Genomic DNA, 20807 nt, shown 5'->3' with positions numbered 1-20807 from the left:
GGATACCGGGAAGTGTTTATAGGACCGAGAGGATCTATAAACTCCGGGCGCGCTTCCCTCCAGTGCACGACCTTTCCCCTAGTTCTCTGCCCTGCCCTCTCCGCCAGGCCTTTCCTTCCCTCTCCAGGTCCCGCTCGCTCCCCGAGATCCGCTTCCCATTGGTTTGCATTGCTTGCCACACCTCCCTTCCCTCCGGCCTCTCGATTGGTCCTCTGTCGGGGAGGCGGGCTCTGCAGCGGTTGACTGGCTGACCGCGCTGCGCGCAGGCGCAGAGAGGGGCGCGGGGGGCGGGGGTGGTGGGGCTTCTGGACTGAGCCGCTGAGGGTGCGGGCTGACCCTGTAAGTGGCTGCGGCGGGAAGATGGCGGAGCTTCGCGCGCTCGTAGCTGTCAAGAGGGTCATCGACTACGCCGTGAAGGTGACCGGGCCCCCCTCTCCCACATCCCTGAGTCCCGCAGCCGTGTGCTTCCGGGGCCACGAGCGCACGCTGGGTGGGGGTCTTCTCGTAACCCCCGACCTCTGCCGCTTTAACCCCCAAACGTCAAAGTCACCTGAGGGCAAAAATCCAAGAGTGAAGTTCTAACATCCGATCCCTCCGGGGTCACGGCCATGTTCTCTTTTCCCTCGTTCTGGATTCACTCTCTTGATAACTGTTCAGAGTGAGTTGCTTTCTCTATTTCTTACCCACTGGAAGAAGTCACGGTCCCTGTTTAACGCACGGAGAAACTGAGGCACAGAGAGGTCACCCAGCTAGAGAAGGGCAGAGCCGAGAGTTCTATCCGGGTTCCTCTGACTGCTTTCACCCACTAGGCTGCATTACTTACCATTGTACTCTTATATTACCCGAAATTGCTATAGAGGGAGTCAGACAGGGTCCTGTGGGGCCCCAGAAGCTGCTTTCCACCCTCCATAGCCACAGGGTGAGCCAGGAGGCTCTAGCTAGGGAGAGAGAAGTGTGTTTGCTAGAGATGAAAGTTCAAGGAGCCAACCTGATTGAGCTGGAGGTAGCTCACATTCTCCATGAAAGAGGGGGGAGGGTGCTCTCTGAGCGCCTGGCTCGTTGTCCCCAGAGGGAAGCTGGTGTGGACAGAGGTGAATCAGACACGGTCTCTCAGGCCCGTTTCTCTCAATGCTTGGCCTGAACTGGACTGAAGATGGTGACTGTCTGTCCATGTCTGTCCTTCCCATCAGCCTGGGGACTTACCTCCGTGTCGCCAGCGTTACCTAGCGCAGGGCCTGGCACCCTGGAGGCCTCAGGGTGGGCAAAACCAGGGTCACAAAGTTGACACTGATACTGCCCCTGCCTGCTTAGGGAGTGGGCTGGGAAAGGGTACAGGAGCCAGACTTGAGCATGAAAGTGTCAGTGATGATAGCAGCCAGCATTTAGCGGGTACTTACGTGGCAGGCATCGTTCCAAGTCCTTTGCAGAGATTAACCCATTCAGTCCTTTCAGTACCCTTTGTATTATTTATTATTTATTTTTACTTTTTGAGACGGAGTTTTGCTCTTTTTGCCCAGGCTGGAGTGCAATGGCGCAGTCTTGGCTCACTGCAACCTCCGCCTCCCGAGTTCAAGCAATTCTCCTACCTCAGCCTCCCGGGTAGCTGGGATTACAGGCATGTGCCACCACACCTGGCTAATTTTTTGTATTTTTAGTAGAGATGGGGTTTCACCATGTTGGTCAGGCTGGTCTCAAACTCCAGACCTCAGGTGATCCACCCGCCTGCCTCGGCCCCCCAAAGTGCTGGGATTACAGGTGTGAGCCACCGTGCCTGGCCGACCCTTTGTATTATTAATTCCATTGGATAGATGAGGAAACTGAGGCCTGTCAGATCTCCCAGCCAGTAAGTGGCAGAGTTACGATCGAAACCCCGGGCAAGTCTGGCTCTAGACTCTGCTCTCCCATCTCCCTCAATGCCCCCTGTCCTAATGATGCCTCTGGCAGCACATGACAGGGATGTCACCTGTAGCCCTTTTGAGACACATTCCTCTTGGGGTCTTGCTGGTCCCAGCATCAGTCAGCACAGAGCCTGGCACATGGATGTCTCTGGTGTGCTCAGGGAGAGAACAGAGGGGAAGTGTGAAGGCCGCGTTGAATCAGCTACTGTCCTTTCCAGAGGGTGCTGCCTTCCCCTCCTGCAGTGCCCCAGGGCTCCCTGCATTACATCCTGTCTCACTGGATGTGTCTGTTGATGTCCTTTTCAGAACAAATAAATGATTCAGACCCTGCCAGCTTCCTAAACACCAGATTAGACCTGGGTACTGTCCCACCCCCTTTCCCTTCTCCCAAAGCTGTCAGTTCTTCACCCCCCGCCCTTCTTGCCCTATTGTCTCTTGGTGTCATTGTCTCACCTGGACCCTCACCCTGGTCCTCCCTCACTCCCAGTCTCTCCCTCTCAGCCCACCTCTACCCAGCCTTAGGGGCCTTTCTGCACCCAGAGCTCACCCTGCTCTCCCCTGCTCCCAGCCTGCCTGTGGCTCCCCAGCACCCTCAGGACAGAGTCGCAGCCCCTCTGCCTGGCATTTGGGATGCTTTGTGGTCCAGCCTCCTCTTCATGGTCTGCTTCAGCCGTCCACTTCCCTCCTTGGACCCTCCCTTACCCTTTGTGCTTCTGCCACTGTGACCTGCTCCTCCTGTCCTGACAGACCAGGCCGCGGCTCGCCCGTTCCATGCCTTCTTCCAGCACCACCCTCCTACCTCTGCTTTCTGTCCTTTGTCCTGCCCAAACTCCAACTCATGGATTATATCAAAATCTAGTGATTCTCGGCCAGGCGCGGTGGCTCACACCTCTAATCCCTGCACTTTGTGAGGCCGAGGCAAGTGGATCAGTTGAGGTCAGGAGTTTGAGACCAGCCAGGCCAACATGGTGAAACCCCATCTCTCCTAAAAATAAAAAAATTAGCCAGGCATGGTGGCATGTATCTGTAGTCCCAGCTACTCGGGAGGCTGAGGCAGGAGAATCGCTTGAACCTGGGAGGCAGAGGTTGCAGTGAGCCAGGATTGTGTCCCTGTACTCCAGCCTGGGTGACAGAGCTAGACTCAGTCTCAAAATAATAATAATAATTTAGTGATTCTCCCTGGCATCGCCTCCTCCAGGAAGCCCCTGACCCTACACCCTCAGGTTGCCTTGGTATATCCCTGGGGGCTTCTGCAGTCCCTAGATTTGATTCCATCAGCCCTCGCCAGACTGGATTGGGATCCTCTGTTTACCCCACGTTCCCCACTGCCCTACTCCATCATCCCCAGGCTGGTAGCTCCCTGCAGAGAGGGGCCATGTCCGATCCACCTCTGTTCCCAGAATCACGTGCTCACTCCCTGACCTCTTTCACCTCCTTGCTCAAACATCACCTTCTCTGGGAGGACTTCCCTGCTTGCCTCCTTAAAATCACAGGCCCCAGGTCCCTGTGTTTTGCTGTGTTTTCCCCTATACTTAGCAACTAGGAAGGGAGAGGAAAGTATGTTTGCTAGAGATGAAAGTTCAAGGAGCCAACCTAACTGAGTGGAGGGAGTGACTCACATTGTCCATGAAAGAGGTGGGAGCAGGGGCACCCTCTGAGAGCCCAGCTTGTCCCCAGAGGGAAGCTGGTGTGGACACTTTGTAATCCACAGTGTTGTTTACTTATTGATTGCTCTGGTGTCTGTCGCCCCTTCTGGAATTTGAGCTCCAGGTGTGGGGAAGACAGTTTGATGTGGTCACTGCTTCCTGAGACAGTGGGTGCACTACTAGAATAGTGCAGACCTCAGACTCCAAGCCCAGCACCTGCGTCCACTTCCTGCTGTGTGATCTTGAGGAAATTGCTTCACCACTCTGAGCCTCATTTTTCTACTCTGTACAATGGGGATAATGGTACTATCTACTTTATTGAGTTGTAATGAAAATTAAATAAGCCCTTGGAACAGTGCCTGGCACACAGTAGTTTGTTTTGTTTTATTTTTTGAGACGGAGTCTATCTCTGTTGCCCAGGCTGGAGTGCAGTGCACGATCTCAGCTCACTGGAACCTCCACTTCCCAGGTTCAAGCAACTCTGCCTCAGCCTCCTGAGTAGCTGGGATTACACGTGTGAGCCACCACGCCTGGCTAATTTTTGTATTTTTAGTAGAAACGAGGTTTTGCTATGTTAGCCAGGCTGGTCTAGACCTCCTGACCTCAGGTAATCCGCCCGCCTCAGCCTCCCAACGTGCTGGGATTACAGGTGTGAGCCACTGTGACCAGCTGCAATAAGTGTTTTTATTGGGAGAAGTAGTAATGGATGTTTAGTTAGTCATTTATTCAAAACATAAATGCTGTGCTCAGAGTGTATTCGTGTGTGTGTGTGTGTGTGTGTGTGTGTGTGTATGTATGTGTGTCCGGCTGTGTGCATGTTTCTGGGTATGTGCATGTATCTAGCATTTTAATAGGTATTTGGCAACTCAGTAACACCCTGTCCTGTTCAGGGGCACATTTTCCAGGAAGCTGATGAAGCTTAACCTTCAGGGCCTCTTTCAAGGCCCCAGGAGAAAGGCTGGGCCTGGTGGCTCACGCCTGTAAACGCACACTTTGGGAGGCTGAGGTGGGTGGATCACGAGGTCAGGAGTTCAAGACCATCCTAGCCAACAGAGTGAAACTCTGTCTCTACTAAAAGTACAAAAATTAGCTGGGCGTGGCGGCGCGTGCCTGTAGTCCCAGCTACTCGGGGGGCTGAGGCAGAAGAATCGCTTGAACCAGGGAGGCGGAGGTTGCAGTGAACCGAGATCGTGCCACTGCACTCCAGCCTGGGTGACAGAGGGAGACTCCGTCTCACACACAAAAAAAAAAACCCAGGAGAGGCTGGGCAATTTTGTATTCATTATCTGGGATTCATTTTCTTAGAGATGACCCCACAGTATAGAAACTCCAGGCCCAGAAAACGTGTTTCCATCTCGGGGCCCAACCCCGACCAGCCACACCCTCTCGTCTGGGAGCGCCTGGTGTTTCTTCAGGTTTTCCTCTTTGGGCTCCACACACTTGCCCCTCCTGCTCTCAGCAAGGCCACCTTGTCTGACAGGGCACACGTGGGGCTCACATGTCACCTTAGGGACGAGTTCTCTGTCTGCCCCCCGCCGAGTTAGTGATCTGTCACTGGGGTGGCTCCCTGGCCTTGGCTGTCCTGCTTGCTGAGTGCCCTAGCGCGTGCCCAGGGACTCGCTTGACAGAAAAGCCGAGAGGACAGAACCACACAAGTCCTTGAGCTGTGTCAGGGGTTCAGGAAGAGCTGTCGAAAATCACTTTATAAAATCCCTCTTGGGCCGAGCGTGGTGGCTCACACCTGTAATTCCAGCATTTTGGGAGGCCGAGGTGGGCGGATCACCTGAGGTCAGGAGTTCGAGACCAGCCTGGCGAACATGACGAAACCCCATCTCTACTAAAAATAAAAAAATTAGTCAGGCGTGGGCCGGGCGTGGCTCACACGTGTAATCTCAGCACTTTGGGAGGCTGAGGCGGGTGGATCACAAGGTTAGGAGATTGAGACCATCCTGGCTAACACGGTGAGACCTTGTCTCTACTAAAAATACAAAAAATTAGCCAGGCGTGGTGGCAGGCGCCTGTAGTCCCAGCTACTGGGGAGGCTGAGGCAGCAGAATCGCTTGAACCCAGAAGGCAGAGTTTGCAGTGAGCCAAGATCATACTACTGCACCCCAGCCTGGGCAACAGAACAAGACTCTGTATCAAAAAGAAAGAGAGAGAGAGAGAGAGAGAAAGAAAAGAGAAGAGAAGAAAATCCCTCTTGCCTGCAGTGGACAACAAATAGGAAGACTGGCTCTCCTAACACCGTGGGCACACGTAGCCTCTTTCAGAGTCTCACAGTTCCCAAGACAGATTTGGGGTTAGACCCGTGGTCCTGCCACTTCCATGCTGTGTGACCCTGGCCAAGGTACTTGGCCTCTCTGTGCCTCAGTTGCCTCATCTGTAAAATGAGAGGTAATGGCAGTAACCAACCTCACAGGCTACTAGGATGGTCAAACGAGTTAATGCATATAAAACCCTTGACTCGTTGTCTGCATAGGTCAGTGCTGCTTTAAAAAAAAATTTTTTTTTCTTTTCTTTTTTTTTTTTTGAGATAGAATCTGGTCTGTCACCCAGGCTGGAGTGCATTGATGTGATCCCTGCTCACTGCAACCTCCACCTCCTGGGTTCAAGCGATTCTCCTCCCTCAGCTTCCCAAGTAGCTGGAATTACAGGCATGTGCTAAAACACTCGACTAATTTTTGTATTTTTAGTAGAGATGGGGTTTTACCATGTTGGCCAGGCTGGTCTCGAACTCCTGACCACAAGTGATCCACCCACCTCAGCCCCACAAAGTGCTGGGATTACAGGTGTGAGCCGCCACGCCCAGCTTTGAGGCTGTTTTTGATATTGGTGGATATGTCATCTCTTTAAGAGAAAGCCAGCACTTAATGCTGAATGGTTTACCTCAATTATAAAACTTTTTTTTTTTTCTTTTTGAGACAAGGTCTAGCTCTGTCACCCAGGCTAGAGTGGTACAGTCACAGCTCGCTGCAGCCTCGACCCTCCTGGGTTCAAGCTGTCCTCCCACCTCAGCCTCCTCAGTAGCTGGGACTACAGGTGCACGCCACCATGACCTGCTAATTTTGTTTTTTGGTAGAGATGGAGTCTCTCTATGTTGCCCAGGCTGGTCTTGAAATCCTGGGCTCCAGTGATCCTCCTTCCTCAGTCTCCTAAGGTGCTGGGATTACAGGCATGAGCCATCATTATTTAAAAAACAAACAAGCTATCATTTTTCAGCCCTACCATTGTTTCCTGACTTATGTAATATAACTAAACTGTTTTTGAAGCTTAAAATCAACTCAAGCTTAATTGAGAAGATGAGCTAGTTTGTTTCCTCGGGTGTGTGTGTGTGCGTGTGTGTGTGTGTGTGTGTCTGGAACGTTCTTACCCTTTCTCCTCAGGAGTCAGGAGCCTGGGAATCAGGAGCTTAGGGCTGGGAGTTCTGCCAGAGCAAGAGCAAGATGTGGCTTGAGGCCCTTCAGAAGCCTCCCTGACTCACAGCAAGAAGCTTGGGGCCTCTTACTGATGGGTGGATGAGGTTCTTTTCTGTCTTAAAGGGGCAACTCCTATGTTGTGTTTTTTTTTTTTTTAAGAAAAAAGGCCAGGCACTGCGACTCACACCTGTAATCCCATCACTTTGGTAGGCCGAAGCAGGCGGATCACTTTAGGCCGGGAGTTCCAGACCAGCCTGGGAAACACGGGGAAATCCTTTCTCTACAAAAAGTAAAAAAACAAAAAATTAGCCCGGCATGATGGTGCCCGCCTGTGGTCCCAGCTACTGGGGAGGCTGAAGTGGGAGGATCACCTGAGCCCGGGAGGTGGAGGTTGCAGTAAGGCAAGGTGGCACCTCTGCACTCCAGCCTGGGCAACCAGAGAGATGAAAATAACAGTTCTTTCTCTTTCCTCTCCTCTTCCAGCTCCTTCTCCTCTTTCTCCTTTTTCTTTTTCTTTTTTGAGATGAGGTCTTGCTCTGTCACCCAGGTTTCATGTAGTGGCATGATCACGGCTCACTGCACCCTTGACCTCCTGGGCTCAGGTGATCCTCCCGCCTCAGCCTCCTGAGTAGCTGGGACTACAGGTGTGTGCCACCATACCTGAATGTTGTTGTTGTTGTTGTTGTTGTTGTTTGTTTGTTTGTTTTGAGGCGGAGTCTTGCTCTGTCGCCCAGGCAGGAGTGCCGTGGCGCAATCTTGGCTCATTACAACCTCCACCTCCTGGGTTCAAGCAATTCTCCCTGCCCCAGCCTCTGAGTAGCTGCAATTACAGGCGTGCACTACCATGCCCGGCTAATTTTTTATTTTATTTTTATTTTTAGTAGAGATGGGGTTTTGCCATGTTGGCCAGGCTGGTCTTGAACTCTTGACCTCAGGTGATCCGCCCACCTTGGCCTCCCAAAGTGCTGGGATTACAGGCGTGAGCCACCACGCCCAGCTGTTTTTGTTTTTGTTGTTGTTGTTTGTAGAACCTGTTGCCCAGGCTAGTATCCAACTCCTGGGCACAAGCGATCCTCCCACCTTGGCCTCCCAAATTTCTGGGATTACAGACAGGAGCCACTGCGCCCGGTCTCCGTCCTCCATCTTTTAATGTTACCCTCTCCATGAGGCACAGCCAGAGTGGGAAGCCCCTTATGGGTCCCACCTTCTCATCTCGGATTCTGTCCTGCCTGTGGGAGGAACAGTTACACCCACAGCCCCAGAGAAAAAGGGGCAGGGAAATAGCAAGAGCATCCCAGTGTCCTCACCAGGCTCAGCTGCCACCCTAGATCTGCTCTGGCCAAGCCCTGGGTGGCGGCCACATGGGAGAAGAGGAAGAGGGCAGGCTCCAGGCCAAATGGGGCAGCTCCCTAGCAAGGCTTCTCTGGGTGTCCCTAGAGGCTTTTTAAAAATTTGTGCCCCAAACCAAACTCGCCGTCTTCCCGGCTCTGGCTGATGTACTGACTGGAAGCCCCTTTTTGGTGTCATCTTCCCATCATGCACCATGGCCTGTCAGTTGCACCTCCAGAAACCTCTTGCATCTGTCTCTGCTGTCACAGCTGTCTGAGCCACTGTCACCTCTCACTTTGGTGACAAACAGCCACCTAGCTCTCTCCCCACTTCCTCTCATCCTTTTCCAATTTTCTCCACCAAGAATCCAGAATGACCTTATAAAAACTCAGGTTGGGCCGGGAGCGGTGGCTCACGCCTGTAATCCCCTGCCTTTGAGAGGCCGAGGTGGGTGGATCACCGGAGATCGGGAGTTCGAGACCAGCCCGGCCAACATAGTGAAACCCTGTCTCTATTAAAAATACAAAAAATTAGCTGGGCGTGGTGGTGGGCACCTGTAATCCCAGCTACTCGGGAGGCTGAGGCAGGAGAATCGCTTGAACTGGGGAGGCAGAGGTTGCAATGAGCTGAGATCATGCCACTGCTCTCCATCCTGGACAACAGAGCAAGACTCCATCTCAAAAAAAAAAAAAGAGGATTGTGGTGGGCCAAGAAATAGCCCTCCAAAACAGCCAGGTTTCAATCCCTGGCGCCTGAGAAGGGGAAATCACTTAGAAACAGGGTCTTTGCAGGCTGGCCATGGTGGCTTATGCCTGTAATCCCAGCACTTTGGGAGGCCGAGGAGAGCAGATCACCTGAGGTCAGGAGTTCAAGACCAGCCTGGCCAACATGGTGAAACCCTGTCTCTACTAAAAATACGAAAATTAGCCAGGCGTGGTGATGCATGCCTGTAATCCCAGCTACTTGGGAGGCTGAGGCAGGCAAATTGCTTGAACCCGGGAGGCAGAGGTTGCAGTGAGCTGAGATTTCACCACTGTACTCCAGCCTGGGCGACAGAGCGAGAGCCCATCTAAAAAAAAAAAAAAAAAAAAAGAAATTAGAAACAGGGTCTTTGCAGATGTGATTAAATTAAGCATCTTGAGATGGGGGCATTATCCTGGATTATTTAGGTGGGCCCTGAATGCCATCTCAAGAGTCCTTATAAGAGAGAGACAGAGGGAGACTAGACACACAGAGAGAGGAGAAGGCCACGTGAAGACAGAGCTGAGGATGCTGGCATTGAAGATAAAGCGATGCAGCCGCAAGCCAGGGAGTGTCAGCAGAAGCTGGAGGAGGCAAGAAACGTGTTCCTCCCGGGGCCTGCAGACCCCTTGGTCTCACCCTGGTGACACTGACTTTGGACTTCTGTCCTCCAGAGCTGTAAGATTCTAAGCCACCAAATATATGGTGATTTGTTACGGCAGCCGAGAGAAACTAATAGGAGAGTGGTTAGTGGTTCACGCTACCCCCTGGTCTACACCGGAAGCCTCTCTCCCTGGCACATGATGGAGTCCCCAGGATCCAGCTCAGAGCCAGGCACACAGTGGGGCCCAGGAGAGACAAAAATGATGTGCAGAAGCAAATGGGTGGGGTTTGCCACCCACCTCCCTTACCTCCCTTGTCTGTTTAGCAAAGAGGTCTTTCATGCTGGTGTTTTCCAAATTAGGTTGTGACCATGTGTGATCATGACATCCAGGCAGAGGGCTGGCATTTTTCTGAAAAAGGGTAGAAAATGTCAGGGTATGGTGTGTGTGTAGCCAGGGTCAGTATTGGTCACTGACCCTTACACTGCAGTGGCATTTGTGAAATAGGTCAGGGTCACTGGTCACGTTGTCTAAGGTGTTATCCGAGCTCGTTTCACAACCAAGAGAATTAAAGAGCATAGACCACCCAAAGGGTGAGGTTGGAGCGGAAGTTTAATAAGCAAAAGAAGAAAGCTCTCCGCAGAGGAGAGGGAAGCCCAAGCGGGTTGCCATTTTTACAGTTGATTCCAAAAGCTTTTTATTTATTATTTATTTATTTATTAATTATTATACTTTAAGTTTTAGGATACATGTGCACAACGTGCAGGTTTGTTACATGTGTTTACATGTGCCATGTTGGTGTGCTGCACCCAGTAACTTGTCCTTTAGCATTAGGTATATCTCCTAATGCTATCCCTCCCCGCTCCCCCCACCCCACGACAGCCCCGATGTGTGATGTTCCCCTTCCTGTGTCCATGTGTTCTCATTGTTCAATTCCCACCTATGAGTGAGAACATGCGGTGTTTGGTTTTCTGTCCTTGCGATAGTTTGCTGAGAATGATGGTTTCCAGCTTCATCCATGTCCCTACAAAGGACATGAACTCATCATTTTTTATGGCTGCATAGTATTCCATGGTGTATATGTGCCACATTTTCTTAATCCAGTCTATCATTGTTGGACATTTGGGTTGGTTCCAAGTCTTTACTATTGTGAATAGTGCCGCAATAAACATACGTATGCATGTGTCTTTATAGCAGCATGATTTATAATCCTTTGGGTATATACCCAGTAATGGGATGGCTGGGTCAAATGGTATTTCTAGTTCTAGATCCCTGAGGAATACCCACACTGACTTCCACAATGGTTGAACTAGTTTACAGTCCCACCAACAGTGTAAAAGTGTTCCTATTTCTCCACATCCTCTCCAGCACCTGTTGTTTCCTGACTTTTTAATGATCGCCATTCTAACTGGTGTGAGACAGTATCTCATTGTGATTTTGATTTGCATTTCTCTGATGGCCAGTGATGATGAGCATTTTTCATGTGTTTTTTGGCTGCATAAATGTCTTCTTTTGAGAAGTGTCTATTCATATCCTTTGCCCACTTTTTGATGGGGTTGTTTGTTTTTTTCTTGTAAATTTGTTTGAGTTCATTGTAGATTCTGGATATTAGCCATTTGTCAGATGAGTAGGTTGCAAAAATTTTCTCCCATTCTGTAGGTTGCCTGTTCACTCTGATGGTTAAACTAAAGAGCTTCTGCACAGCAAAAGACACCAAAAGCTTTTATAAGAAACTCCTTTCATCTCTGTAGCTGTTTGAGTATCTTATCTGTAAAGCTATCTGCATAACTCTCCGTTATCTATGTAGTTGTGGGTACGTCTTTAGGCAAGCACAAAGCTCTGCTTCTCTTGTTTGTGTAACCGTGGGTTTGTTTTAGGTAAGCTCCGCCCCTCCCCGTGCAAGTTCCCACAGAGACCACCATGTACGTGCCTGAAAAGGGGAGGGAACTTTTCCTGGGAGCCTGTCAGTCACGCAAAGAACAAAAGGCTTCTGTGCTGGACAGCTTGAGTTTTCCCCAGGCTGCTCTATTGTTGCCTGTAGCTGTGATTTTTCAGGCAGGCTGCTTCTCTGAGGACCACCCTTAACTGTCTACCTAACTGTTTTTTCCTTTTCTTCTCATTTGTATTTATGTATCAGTGTGTTATGTATTTATATACACTTGGAGATACAGTAAAATGTACCTCTCACTGTGGGTTACCATAAATACTGTAAATTTGAGAAACACTCTTTCAGGCCTGAGAGGAGCAGTGACAACAGTAGGGATGATCAAGTCAGATGTCCCTGGTACCCAGGAATGGCTGGATGAGAGAAGGAGACAGGGTGACCTGCCCCTGCCTACAAACTCTAACCCAGTTCTGTCCCTGGAGCTGTGTGACCCTGGACAAGGCCCTGCCCCTTTCCAGGCTGTTGTTGTCCTCATCCAGCCTGGGAGAGGGTTGGCGCTGAGGCCCCCACCTTCTTGCCTGTTTCCTCCTGACCCCGCCCCCTCCCCTCCTGCTGAGCAGATCCGAGTGAAGCCTGACAGGACCGGTGTGGTCACGGATGGCGTGAAGCACTCCATGAACCCCTTCTGTGAGATCGCAGTGGAGGAGGCTGTGCGGCTCAAGGAGAAGAAGCTGGTGAAGGAGGTCATCGCCGTCAGCTGTGGGCCTGCACAGTGCCAGGTGCTCAAGGTCTTGGGGAGGGGGCTGGACTCCTGGGTCTGAGGGAGGAGGGGCTGGGACCTGGACTCCTGGGTCTGAGGGAGGAGGAGGCTGGAAGTCTGGACCCCTGGGTCTGAGGGAGGATGGGCTGATAGCCTGGATTCCTGGGTCTGAGGAAGAAGGGGATGGGGGCCTGGACTCCTGGGTCTGAGGAAGGAGGGGATGGGGGCCTGGACTCCTGGGTCTGAGGGAGGAGGGGATGGGGGCCAGACTCCTAGGTCCCCCTGAGGATAGCAGCCAAGTCAAGCCCCTCTGTCCTTGGCAGGAGACCATTCGTACCGCCCTGGCCATGGGTGCAGACCGAGGTATCCACGTGGAGGTGCCCCCAGCAGAAGCAGAACGCTTGGGTCCCCTGCAGGTGGCTCGGGTCCTGGCCAAGCTGGCAGAGAAGGAGAAGGTGGACCTGGTGCTGCTGGGCAAACAGGTAGCTGTGGTCAGCCCTCCCTGTGCCCCCTTGCTCATCCCTGCTCGGGAGGAGGGTGGTGGAGATACGGGGTGAGACAGCAGGTGGCCAGGCCCAGGGCATTCACCACTCCAGGCTGAGCAGCTTGGGACTTTGCTGACCCTTCTGACAGAGAGTTTGAGCAGGGAGGACAGAGTCCCTCTGGGTGTTAGAAAGATCCTCTTGGGCCAGGCACGGTGGTTTACGCCTGTAATCTCAGCACTTTGGGAGGCCGAGGCGGGCGGATCACTTGAGGTCGAGAGTTTGAGATTAGCGTGGCCAACATGGTGAAACCCCATCTCTTCTAAAAATATAAAAATTAGCCGGGTGTGGTATCACCTGCCTGTAATCCCAGCTACTTGGGAGGCTGAGGCATGAGAATCACTGGAACCTGGGAGGCGGAGGTTGCAGTGATACAAGATCGCACCACTGCACTCCAGGCACCACTGCACTCCTGCCTGGGAGCAGAGTGAGACTGTCTCAAAAAAAAAAAAAAAAAGAAAAGAAAAGAAAAAAAGAAGAAAGATCCTTTCGGGTGAGTTTAGAGGCTGGGAGGCTGAGGTGATGGTCACGTGGGGAGAATGAGGTCTCAGCCAAAGGTGACAGGACAGAGCAGAGACATGATGTGGCAGGAGAGACTGGGCTTAGCATGGGGAGGGAGGGCAGGGAGGAGGCAAGGACAGTGCCTGGTTCTGCCTTGTTAACACAGGTGGGAAACCCAGGAAGAACAGGAGGTTAGAGGAGGATCCTACAAGGGGAGTGTGAAGAGCCCAGGAGACATCGATGCAGGTTCAGGAGACAGGCCTGGGCTTGAAACAAAGACTTGAGAATTTTGGAGGGCACTGGGGAGCTATGGGAGGTCTATGAGCAGAAGAGGGGTGGGATCAGCACTAGCTGCAGAAAGAGCCCCCCTGGGCTTTGAGAATGGACTGGAATGGGAACTTGGAGGCCAGGAGTTAGGGAAGGAGGTTAGGGCTGGGTGAGGACCCGACCAGGACCTTCCCTGCCACACTGGTGCTCCCCACTGAGATAGAGGTACATGGAGCTCATCTGTTCCCCCAGGAGACCCTCGGGCACCACCTCTGCTCAGGGGTAGCTCATCTCATTTGAGGGCAAACCTCATGGCCTCAACCAGGGAAGGGGCAGAAGAGGGACGTCAGAAGAGCCACAGGCAGACGGGAGTGAGAAGAGGCAGGGAATTAGGGATGAGGCTGAGAAGGAAGGCCAAAGACTGCAAGGTATGTCAAGCAGAGCACGGAGACAGCAGAGCACAGCAGGCTCAGGTAGAGCTGGGGCCCCCGGAGAGAGATGGGGATCCCAGGGCCAGGTCAGTTCTGGGACAAAGAGGAGGCTGATGGGTCCAGGTAGGTCACTGGGTGTCCTGCCCAGCCCTGAGAAAGTCAGAAGAAAACAGAGAGAGATTATCAACAGCAGGGGCATCAGAGTACAGATCAGTCAACTGTGGCCGAAGGGCCTACCCAGAGAACAGGCCAAAAAGGCAGGGCCTGGGTGGGGCTGCAGAGGCCGAGGTGTTGGAAGCATGGCCTTTGCAGCCCCCTGCATTTGCTGGTCATTCTCAGACTCCGATGTCCTACCTGTCCTGGGCCAGGGACAGTTCCTGGGGCCAGGGCCTCCAGCTGGGGAAATGACGGATGAACTGGTCAGGATACTGTTTGTTCTAGGAAGCAGATTCACAACTCAAACTGGCTGAAGCCAGAAAGCGAATTTATTATCTCATGTAAATCAGGGGCTTCAGGCACAGCTTGATCCAGGGTCACATATGAGCTGTAGGCTCCCCTCTACCTTGTCTTCACTGTCTGCATCTCCAGGCTCAGATCCCACCAGCCCAGTGACCCCAGCAGAAAGAAAGGAGCATCTTTCCCAAGGGCTCCAGCAAACTCCCAGGGCTGACTCTTCTTTGGTGCAGCTTGAGTCATGTGCCCCTCCCTGAACCAATCACTGGGTTGGGGCTAGAATGTCCTTGCTGGCCCAGATCCTGTTCATGCAGCTGCCCAGGGGCCACATAGGGTGGGACTCCTGAGAGGCTTTATACAGAGGGCAGAGACTTGACGACAGGGATGCCAGGTGGCCCCACATGTCCCTGGACAAGTGGCTGCTTATCTCTGGGTCCAAGTGAGGGGATCGTTCTAGACCAAAAGTCAGTGAACTATGGCCCAGAGCGACCTCTGATTTGTAAATAAAGCTTTATTGGAACATCACCACATACATTCATTTACATATTATTTATGGCTGCCTGTGTGCTACAACAGCAGCGCTGAGTCACCGTGACAGAGACCGTATGACCTGCAGAGCCTGAAATATTTACTACATCTGTTCCACCATAGAAAAGGTTTGCCAACCCGACTGGGTGTGGTGACTCATGCCTGTAATCCCAGAGCTTTGGGGGATCATCTGAGGTCAGCAGTTCAAGACCAGCCTGGCCAACATGTTGAAACCCTGTCTCTACTGAAAATACAAAAATTAGCTGGGCGTGGTGTTGGGTGCCTGTAATCCCAGCTACTCAGGAGGCTGAGGCAGGAGAATTGCTTGAACCCAAGAGGCGGAGGTTGCAGTGAGCCAAGATTGTACCATTGCACTCCAGCCTGGGTGACAGAGCAAGACTCCGTCTCAAAAAGAAAAAAAAGAAAGAAAAAGTTTGCCAACCCCTGTTCTAGACAGAGGCCCGAATGGTCCATGAGCTCCACTGATTGTCATACAGTCTTCTCTGTCTCTCCCCATTCAGGCCATCGATGATGACTGTAACCAGACAGGGCAGATGACAGCTGGATTTCTCGACTGGCCACAGGTGAGACTGGAGTGGGGAGCACCTGCTGAGGGCCAGGCCCTCATCCCTCCAACTTCATTTCTGCCTCAAGGCCTTTGCATTTGCTGTTCTCTCCTCCAGGAACACTGTTCCCTCAGATTGCCTCATGGCTTTCTTGTTCCCCTCCTTGAGGTCTCTGCTGAGGTATCACCTCTTCAAAGGGGCCTTCCTTGCCATCCTATGTGAAATACTCATGCCCACCCGCTCAACTCTAGGTTCCCCAATCCCCATCTCTGCCAGTCCAATAGAAATGCAGACTGGGGCCAGGCATGGTGACTCATGCCTGTAATCCCAGCACTTTGGGAGGCCGAGGCAGGTGGATTACTTGAGGTCAGGAGGAGTTTGAGACCAGCCTATGTTGAAACCTCGTCTCCACTAAAAATTTAAAAATTAGCTGGGTGTGGTGGCGTGCGCCTGTAGTCTCAGCTACTCAGGGGGCTGAGGGAGGAGAATTGCTTGAACTTGGGAGGCGGAGGTTACAGTGAGGCAAGATCGCACCCCACTGCACTCCAGCCTGGCAACAGAGGGAGGCTCCGTCTCAAAAAAAGAAAAAAGAAATGCAGGCTTGGCACAGTGGCTCACACCTGTAGTCCTGGCACTTTGGGAGGCCAAGGTGGGAGGATTACTTGAGCCCAGGAGTTCGAGACCAGCCTTGGCAACATAGTTAGACCCCATCTCTACCAAAAAAGAAAAGTTAGCTGGGTGTGATGGCACATGCCTGTAGTACCAGCCTCAGGAGGCTGAGGTGGGAGGATCCCTTGAGCTCAGGAGGTCGAGACTGCAGTGAGCTGTGATCATACCACTGTACTCCAGCCTGGGTGAAAGAGGGAAACCCTGTCTCAAAAAAAAAAAAAAAAGAAGCAAGGCAGCAAGGCACATAGACAAATTTAAAAATTTTCACAGCTACATAAAAAAGTAAAAAGAAACAGACAAAATTATATTTTATTTCACCCCATTATATCTAAAATATTATTTTAACATGTAATCAACATAAAAATATTAAGATACATATGCTCTACAAGCAATGGGGTTACGTCCTGATAAATCCATCATAAATTGAAAATATTATAACTGAGAGAATGCATTTAATATTCTTAATCTACCAAATATCATAGCTGAGCCCAGCCTACCTTAAACATGTCACAACACTTAATGTTAGCCTACAGTGGGGTAAAATAATCTAACATAAAGCACATTTTATAATAAAGTGCTAAATATCCCATGTAATTTATCAAATACTGTACTGGAACTAAAAAAACAGAATGGTTGTACGGACACTGGCAGTATGGTTTCTACTGAATGTTTATCACTGTCACACCATCGGAAAACTGAAAAATCTTAATTCAAACCATCATAAGTCAGGGACCATCTGTATTTTACATTTTTTGGATTTTCTTTGTACTAAATCTTCAAAATTCAGCATGTATTTTATATTTACAGCACATCTCAATTCAGGTGCTAAATTTCTATGAGAAACACATTCCTAAAGATGACAGTTGAAATAGATTTACACACCCAAGTTGTTCAAAACAAACTTAAAAGTTTTCTAGTAACTGCATTTCCAGTAACTGCATTGGGTATCTGTGTTTTTTTGTTTGTTTGTTTGTTTTTGTTTTTTTTTAAACAGCTTCGTTGAGTTATTTACCTACAATAAACCGCACATATCTAAGTTGCACAATTTGTTAAGTTTGCTTTTCTTAAACTCTTTTATTTAGATAGAGATGGGGGTCTCACTATGTTGCCCAAGCTGGTCTTTAACTCCTGGGCTCAAGCAAGCTGCTCACCTCAGCCCTCCAAAATTTAAGTTTTGATATGTGTTACATCCATGAAATCATCACCACAATCATGATAATGTGTCTTGAATTCTCAGTATTTATTTATTTTTATTTTTTTGAGGTGGAGTCTTGTTCTGTCCCCAGGCTGGAGTGCAGTGGCACGATCTTGGCTCACTGCAGCCTCCGCCTCCCGAATTTAAGCGATTCTCCTGCCTCAGCCTCCCGAGTAGATCGGATTACAAGCGTGCATCACCATACCTGGGTAATTTTTGTATTTTTAGTAGAGACAGGGTTTCGCCATGTTGGCCAGGCTGGTCTTGAACTCCTGACCTCAAGTGATCCACCCGCCTTGCTCCCTCAAAGTGCTGGGATTACAGGCATGAGCCACTGCGCCTGGCCAAATTATCAGTATTTAAATTTAAATAAAATTGAAAAATTCATTCTTCAGCTGCACTGGCTGGACAGCCACACGCGGCCAGCGGCTACTGGATGGGACAACACATTCAAAACCATTATCCTGTTTTATCTTCAAAGCATTTACCACTGTCTGACTAGCTTCTCCAACGTGCGCCCTTCTTGCTCTCATATCATGTGTCTTATTTTCTTCTTATTCCTTCTGATTGGAAATGATCTCATTTGTGTGTGTGTGTTTTTCCCTGGTGACTGGTTGTCTTCCCTGGCAGAATATGAGCCCACCCAAGCTGGTGCGTCACTGGTTGTGTTCACAGTGTGTCTCCAGGGTCAGGTTCATAAGGGCACTAGGAGGAGGTTGTGAATGAAGGGATGTGATGTTCACACTAAGACCTGAAAAATGTGTCCAGTTAATAAGTGGACAGGGACAAAGGTCGTTAGACAAAGAGGAGTGTAGGTGGCATCAGTTACCAGGGGAGGAAATGTTGATTCAGGACTGAGAGGCAAAGGGACCTGGCTAGAGGACGGGGTCCCAGAAGGTGGTTTAAGGACTGGTGTGGACACACACAGTTCTGTTGTCCGCCCAGCGGAGGGGCCTCACGGGGGGCTCTTGGGAGCCAGATTGTCAGCTTTTGGATTTACCAGCTGTGGGTGGCAGTGGGCGTGTAACTCAGCATCTTGCTGCCTCAGTTTCTCTCATCTGTAAAGTGGGGATAATAACATTTACCTCATAAAGTTCCTGCGAGGATTCGATGACTTGATACATCAGTTGCTTAGCGCAGGGCTCAGCACTCAGTACATGTTCCCTGTCAGGAAGGCGGGGAGGCCTCACTGGCAGCATCAGGACATAGGACATCAGGACATACACCGTGGCTCTCAGGGAAAGGAAAGAGACCCTCTCCCAGGTGTACAAGGTCGATTCTAAACCTCCTGGGACCCTGCATTGTTCGCTCCCTCATTCATTCACTAGTCCGTGCGTGTACTCAGTAGTGGCATAAGCAGACTGCTCGGGTCGGACCTGAATTAGCCTCACCCACTCTCCTCCTACACTGTCCCTCCCCAGGGCACATTCGCCTCCCAGGTGACGCTGGAGGGGGACAAGTTGAAAGTGGAGCGGGAGATCGATGGGGGCCTGGAGACCCTGCGCCTGAAGCTGCCAGCTGTGGTGACAGCTGACCTGAGGCTCAACGAGCCCCGCTACGCCACGCTGCCCAACATCATGGTGAGCCCCTGGCCAGCGGGCACTGAGGGCCTGGGGGTGGCAAGCACATTGCCAGCCCAGTGCCCCCCGGTGGTCGCACGTGGGGAGGGAAGGATCCAAAGGAGGTCTCGTGCACAGGAAGCCGTCACCTGGAGTTTGGCTGATAGAGAGAGTTTGCTGGGTCATCTCTGCCAATACTGAGAGTTCATGGGGGCTGCTTTGGCTAGCAGGGAGGGCTTGCTGGTATCTAGGCCAGTAGAAAGGCTTCGCTGGGCAGCAGAAGATGTTCCCTTTGTCATTCCAGCCAGTGGAACAAGTTCACTGGGTCATCTAGGTTCATTAGGGAGGGTCCCCTTGGTAATTTTTGCCAATGTGAAGTTACCATGCAGATCATCTTAGTTAACTAGGAAGGGTGCATGGGGTCTCTTGGCTAACAGGTAGAGTTCACTAATCATCATGGCCAGTAGGATGGGTTCTCTGGGTCATCTTGGCCAATATTAACAGTTTAGTGGGTCATCTCCGCCAATAGAGAATATTCATCTCAGCCAACAGGGAGGGTTCACTGGATCATCTCAACTAATGGGGAGGGTTCAATGAGTCATTTCAGCCAACAGGGAGGGTTCACTGGATCATCTCAACTAATGGGGAGGGTTCAATGAGTCATTTCAGCCATTAGAGAGTGTTCACTACATCATCTCAGCCCATAGGGAGAGTTCAGCGCATCATCTCAGCCCATGGGGAGGGTTCGGCGCGTCATCTCAGCCCATGGGGAGGGTTCGGCGCGTCATCTCAGCCCATGGGGAGGGTTCGGCGCGTCATCTCAGCCCATGGGGAGGGTTCGGCGCGTCATCTCAGCCCATGGGGAGGGTTCGGCGCGTCATCTCAGCCCATGGGGAGGGTTCGGCGCGTCATCTCAGCCCATGGGGAGGGTTCGGCGCGTCATCTCAGCCCATGGGGAGGGTTCGGCGCGTCATCTCAGCCCATGGGGAGGGTTTGGCGCGTCATCTCAGCCCATGGGGAGGGTTCGGCGCATCATCTCAGCCTATAGGGATCATCTCAGTCTATAGGGAGGGTTCAGTGCATCATCTCAGCCTATTGGGAGCCTTCAGCATGCCATCTCAACCAAAAATCCACTGAGTCATTACTACCAAAAGGATGGGTTTGCCAGTCTGTTGCAGCTAGTGAAAGGCTTCCTGATTTGGTTACCTAAAGGAGGACTGCTGCAGTAGTTGGGCCTCCCAGGGCCTCCTAGCCAGCAGGAGTTGTCCACACCAGGTGTGGCCCTGTGAGAAGTTTCGTGTGTCCTGGCCAGTGGGTGGGTTCAGAGGGTTCAGCCCATGGGACTGGTCTGCAGGCCTGGCACCCATGGGAAGGAGGTGGCAGGAGGGTGGCAGGAGTTCCACAGCCCTGTGAACAATGGCTTCCCATGTGCAGAAAGCCAAGAAGAAGAAGATCGAGGTGATCAAGCCTGGGGACCTGGGTGTGGACCTGACCTCCAAGCTCTCTGTGATCAGTGTGGAGGACCCGCCCCAGCGCACGGCCGGCGTCAAGGTGGAGACCACTGAGGACCTGGTGGCCAAGCTGAAGGAGATTGGGCGGATTTGAGCCCCTCCCAGAGATGGCAATAAAACTGACTCTCAACATCTATCTCTGTTAACTTATTTCCTAGAGACCCATTATTTGGTTCATTCAACATTTACTTGAGTCTTTTGTGTGCCAGGCCCTGTGGATCCAGTCCCTGCCCATGAGGAGCCTCTGTATTGATGCGGGGGACAATGAGGACAAAGGCAGCTGTAATTCGGGGTGAAGTATGCTAGAC

At 51.4% G+C, this 20807-nt stretch overlaps 1 protein-coding gene across 2 annotated transcripts; it reads left to right on the top strand.

Moving 5' to 3' along the window:
- The first annotated feature begins 246 nt into the window (after positions 1-246).
- ETFB (electron transfer flavoprotein subunit beta) lies at positions 247-20635 on the top strand. 2 transcript variants are annotated; one of them, XM_034946606.3, is made up of 6 exons: positions 247-417; positions 12138-12296; positions 12601-12759; positions 15521-15583; positions 18851-19009; positions 20423-20635. In XM_034946606.3, exons 1-6 carry the CDS (start codon positions 361-363, stop codon positions 20591-20593), a joined length of 768 nt encoding a protein of 255 aa, XP_034802497.1. In that variant the 5' UTR covers positions 247-360; the 3' UTR covers positions 20594-20635. The 2 variants fall into 2 exon arrangements, with proteins under 2 accessions (XP_034802497.1, XP_034802496.1); XM_034946605.2 differs by lacking the exon at positions 247-417 and having other exon boundaries at positions 11793-12296.
- The last annotated feature ends 172 nt before the right edge of the window (positions 20636-20807 follow it).

The sequence above is a fragment of the Pan paniscus genome, chromosome 20 (assembly GCF_029289425.2).
Source record: "Pan paniscus chromosome 20, NHGRI_mPanPan1-v2.0_pri, whole genome shotgun sequence".
Lineage (NCBI taxonomy): Eukaryota > Metazoa > Chordata > Mammalia > Primates > Hominidae > Pan > Pan paniscus.
The sequence above is the reverse complement of the archived record's forward strand: the minus strand, read 5'-3'. Positions and strand labels throughout refer to the sequence as shown.

Coding starts and splice junctions, on each gene's coding strand:
- ETFB (XM_034946605.2), top strand. CDS start 11,808: ATGTACCTCTCACTGTGGGTTACCATAAATACTGTAAATTTGAGAAAC. Junction 12,760..15,520: donor TGGTGCTGCTGGGCAAACAG/GTAGCTGTGGTC, acceptor CTCCCCATTCAG/GCCATCGATGATGACTGTAA. Junction 15,584..18,850: donor GATTTCTCGACTGGCCACAG/GTGAGACTGGAG, acceptor GTCCCTCCCCAG/GGCACATTCGCCTCCCAGGT.